Raw genomic sequence first — 4,651 nt, forward strand, 5'->3', positions numbered from 1 at the left:
GGATTTTATACAGTGAAAACCATACGGAAATCGAACGGTTTGAGTGAAACCAACGCAAAATAAATCTCCATTTCCCCGAACAAACCGCGACTCCAGGGACGGGCCAATTTTTATTATTTTTTTTTTTTCTTTTTTGATATTTTTCTCCTTTTTTTTTTAATCCTTTTTTAATTTTTTTTTTTTTTTTTTTTAAATTTAGCCGATGAGGTAGAAACAGAAATGGTACTGCAAAAACGCGATGGGTTTGCTGGGGGCGGGCAGGGGAGAGAACAAAACCATGCAGGTGCGTGTGTGTGCGGGGGACCCTGGCGGCGGGGAGCGCCCCGGCTTGACAGCTCGTTTCCTTTCTCATTTCTTTTCCTTTTTTTTGTTTAATTGTTTGTTTTTTAAAAGAAGAGGAGCGGACACGGAGGAGCGAGCGGAGCTCCCCGAGCCGGGAGGTGCAGTGACAAAGACCCACCGGGCTCTGGCTGCTGCTGCTGCCCCGACTCCGGGCACCCCCAAACTTCCCCCTTGGCCTTTTCGTTTGGTCTTTTTGCCTTTTTCTCCATCTTTTTAGATTTTTTTTTTCTTTTTTTTTTCTTTTTTTTCTCCAGTTTTATCTACAAAAACAGTCTGTAGCAGTCAGAACAGCGGGGCCACTTCGCCCAGGGGTGAGGAGCAGGCACCAAACTGTTCACTTTGCTTTGGGCTCGTTTCCCTTTATTTTAAGGTTTACTTTTCCTTTTTTTTGTTGTTTTTTTTTGTTTGTTTGTTTAGTTTGGTGGGGTGGTTTTTTCTCCAATTTTTTTAACCCCCCAAAAAAAACCCCAAAAAGAAGAAGCCGACAACCCCAAGCCCCGTTTGGGAAGGGCTGGGGAGGGACGGTCGGGAGGGCAGAACCCTCCCCAGCCCCTTTTCTCAGTAGGTGGCAGAAAATTTCATCCTTTTCTGCTTCTGTCTCTGATTGCAAAACCAGACCCGCACCACGTTCTTCTTCAAGTCTAACTTCTCGGCGATGGCGGCGATCTTCTCGGACGAGGGCCGGGGCTGGACGGCGAAATAGGCCTCGAGCGAGCGCTTCTCGGGGGCGGCGATGGACGTGCGCTTGCGCTTCTTGTCCCCCCCCGTGTAGATCTCGGGTTTGGTCATTTTCTCCCTCTGCGCCCTCTCGGCCTCCTCCAGCCACGCTTCCAGGATGGGCTTGAGGGCCACCATGTTGTTGTGGGACAGGGTGAGCGACTCGAACCTGCAGATGGTGCTTTGGCTGAGGCAGCCCACGCCGGGGATCTTCAGGTTGGCCAGCGCGGAGCCCACGTCGGCCTGGGTGACCCCCAGCTTAATCCTCCTCTGCTTGAAGCGCTCGGCGAAGGACTCGAGCTCCCGCGGGTCCGTCTCCGTCTCGGGGCCGGAGATGACGGCGTGGGAAGCGAGGCCGTGAGGGTGGGACACGTTCATGGGCTGGGAGTGGTGGGCCATGTGGTTGATGTGGGACATGTGGGAGTGCGGGTGCGAAGGCGTGGAGCCCACGTCGGGGCCCGGCACCCCTCCGAGGGGCAGCGCCGAGTTGAGGTGCTCCAGCAGCTCCCCGTCCAGGCCCTGCGAGGGCTGGTGGTGGTGGTGGTGGTGCGGGTGGTGCGTGGTCAGCACGGACGGGTGGTGCAGGTGGACGGAGGACGAGGTAGGAGTGCAGGACAGGCTGCTCATGGTGTGGTAGGTGGCGTCGGGCTTGAAGGGGTGCGTTTTCTGCGACACGATGTCCACGGCGGCCAGAGCCTCGGCCCCGCGCAGCAGCGTCTCGTCAAAGCCCGCAAAGATGTTCCCCTGGATCTGCGCGGGGAGCGGCGGCCAAAAACAAACCGAGAGAGCGGGAGAGGATTAAAGGGAAGCGGCGTGAGCGAGACCCCGCTCTGCCCCGCCGGGACAGGTAACGCCAAGCCAGCGCCACCCGAGCCCCCCCGGAGGACCCCCGAGCTCTGTCCCCCCGAGCCGGGCACCCACTCTCCGAAAGAGGGATAAAACCGGACCCTCCGGAGGAGGAACCGGAGATGTCGGGGGTCCCGCGGCCCCAGCGCTCGCACGGAGCGGGGCGGGACGGCCGGAGCGACCCCCGCGCCCCCAGACCCCCCTCCCCCGGGAACAGCCCCCCGCAGGAGGCAGGAAGGGAAGGACGGACCCCATCCCAAACCCAAAGGGAAAGTTGGCGAGGGTGGGGAAGCCGGCGGAGCCGGGGCTTACCTGGGGGGCGGGCAGGCAGGCTCTGCGGATGGCTTCGGAGCTGGTGTGCAGGTGCGGGTACTTGGGCTCGTGCAGGATGGGGTGCATGCTGAACGCCTGCTTGCTGTTCATGGACATCATGGTGGGAGCGGAGCGGGGCCGGGGCAGGGCAGGGCAGGGTAGGACAGGGCAGGGCGCTCCGGGCACCCGGCTCGGGGGCGCGGTATTGTCTGGCTCCGCCACCCGGCATCAATGGCATTATAGCCCGGCCCCCCCGCCCACCGGGAGGGGCCGGGGAGGTCCCTCCCACCGCCCGCCCCCGGGCACCGAGCTCACCCCCCCTCCAGCCGGGGCTCAGCCCCCGCCGCCCGTGGTACCCCCTCCCCGAACCGGCCTCCCCCATGCTCCGGTCGTAAACCCCCCGCACCCCCAAACCAGAGCTCCGCGGCTGCCGGTGAACCCCCCCCCCCAAAGCGGGGCTCAACCCCCCCGTGTCCGCTCCTCCCCGGCTCTGCTCATCCCGCAGGTGCGCCCCTCTCCCCGTCCCCCCTGTCCCCCATCGCCCCCCGCCCAGCCCTGCCCGCCCCCTGCCCGCGGCTCCCGGGGGGATTTGGGGAGCAGAGTAGCCCCCAACCCGGGGCTGAAGAGGAGCCGTCCCCCTTCTCCTTTTGAAGGGAAGAACCCTGGGTCAAAAATCGTAAAAACAACGAAATCAAGAAAAGTTTCACCAACTTTTTGTTTCCCCCTGTTTTAATGAATCTCCCGGCTCGTTCCCCAAATCCTGCCGTGCAGGGTCCCACGGGCTCCACGTCTGCCCGTGCAGCCTCTCCATCCTCCCCTCTCCGGCTCATCGCTGCCGCTGCACTCGCCCATCCGTGCCGATTTCCCCACCCTCTGTCCCTCCCTGCCACCACGGCCAGCTCCTGCCACCTCCAGCGAGGTTTGGTTGTGCGGCTGGATCGGGGCGTGGGGGCAGCTGCAGCCCCCCGGGTGCTCTCAGAAGGTGCCTGAGGAGCGTGAGAGCCCCAGGGCAGGGGGCTGCCGAGGGGGAGCCCCAGTGGTGATGGAGGACAGCAGGATCCTGTGCTCAGGCACACTTCCCAAGGGAGCCAAGTGTGCGTCTCCAGCCCCAAAATCCAGGCTTTGCTACACGGGCCAGCTGTTGCAGAGTCAGGGCTGGGATCTGTTTCCTGCTCCCTTCTCCACAGCATCGTCTGAGTCCCTTCTCCCGGGGATCCTGACAGGTGTCTCAGACAGACACAGCCACAGGGAAAGGAAAATCCTGACCTCACCCCATGGCCGATCCCCACCTTCCCTGAGAGGCTGAACTGTCCCCCAAAGGATCAAAGAATGGGTTGGGCTGGGAGGCACCTCAGGGATCATCCGTGGGCAGGGACACGAGGGAACCACCAGAGACAATTCCTTGGTGCTGGACCTGCCCAGGGAAGGGTCAGATCCAGTGACAGGAGACTGAAACCCACCACAGAAATCCCCCAAACCAGCCCCGTGCAGCCCATGGCTCGTGCTGAGGGCTGGGGGAGAGTGCCCAGGGCTGAATCCTGACTCCAGAGAAATCCCCCTGGGGAGAAAACAGCAGCAGCACCAAAGCGCTGCCAGGAGAGCCCTGTCCAGTGGCCTGGGACACTGCCAGCCCTCCCTGGACACTGGAGCTCCCCACGTGCGCCAGGCCCTGCCAGGATGCTCCGACTCTCCGGAGGCCGGCGCAGGCGGGAGCTCGGAAGCCTCTTCCCTTCTCGCTGCCAGCAGCAGAGCTCTGAGTCACGGTCTCCAGTGTGCTCCTGGAGAGCTGCACGATCAGCTGATGGCCAGCCCAGAGAGGATGCTGGAAAGCTCCACCGAGACTCCAGCAGAATTCCTGAGGAGGGAAATTGTCCCTTCCTGGTGCTCTGTGGTGGGATCTCTCCCCTCCAGCTGGCTTTGTTAATCCTCTCATGACTCCGGGAGCTTTTGTCTCAGGGTATTCCACAATTCCTTTTGCTGGGCTCTTCCTGGTGGCCCCTCTACCCCCGTTTTCCTCCTTTTCTGTATTTCAGCAGCTCAGAGAAGTTTGGAGGGAGCAGCTCAGCTCCTGGCCCAGGATTTCACTCTCCCCAAGGAAGCAAACCCGTGCCAAGCTGCGTCTTGCCGCTGTCCATGTAGGAAAATTGGATCAGATGAAGTAAACAGCCTTCCCTCCTTCCCATTCCTCTGCGTGCCGGCAGAGTTCTCCAAGCCACCGAGCCTCTTCTCCTTCCCTGTCGCAGCCCTGAGCATCCTGCCCTCAACTTTGTCCTGACAATGAACTTTTGGAGCAAGGGACACTCCGGGTGGGTCCCCAAACTCACCTCTGGGCACTCTGGCACTGAGCTCGGGGACACCACAGGGACATCAAAAACATCAAACCCCAGCCTCATCCCGTGGGTGAGCTCATCCTCCCACCACCTCTACACGGATC

At 61.1% G+C, this 4,651-nt stretch overlaps 1 protein-coding gene across 1 annotated transcript; it reads right to left on the reverse strand.

Annotated features, from left to right (window-relative positions):
* Positions 1-900: 900 nt before the first annotated feature.
* On the reverse strand, positions 901-2,385 carry LOC102100190 (brain-specific homeobox/POU domain protein 3). Its single transcript, XM_005527371.2, has 2 exons — positions 2,218-2,385; positions 901-1,809 (listed from the first exon to the last, which is right to left on the reverse strand). Exons 1-2 carry the CDS (start codon positions 2,335-2,337, stop codon positions 901-903), a joined length of 1,029 nt encoding a protein of 342 aa, XP_005527428.2. The 5' UTR covers positions 2,338-2,385.
* Between the last annotated feature and the right edge of the window lie 2,266 nt (positions 2,386-4,651).

The sequence above is a fragment of the Pseudopodoces humilis genome, chromosome 15 (assembly GCF_049639895.1).
Source record: "Pseudopodoces humilis isolate 2021_Gansu_Grassland_sample_001 chromosome 15, ASM4963989v1, whole genome shotgun sequence".
Taxonomy (NCBI): domain Eukaryota; kingdom Metazoa; phylum Chordata; class Aves; order Passeriformes; family Paridae; genus Pseudopodoces; species Pseudopodoces humilis.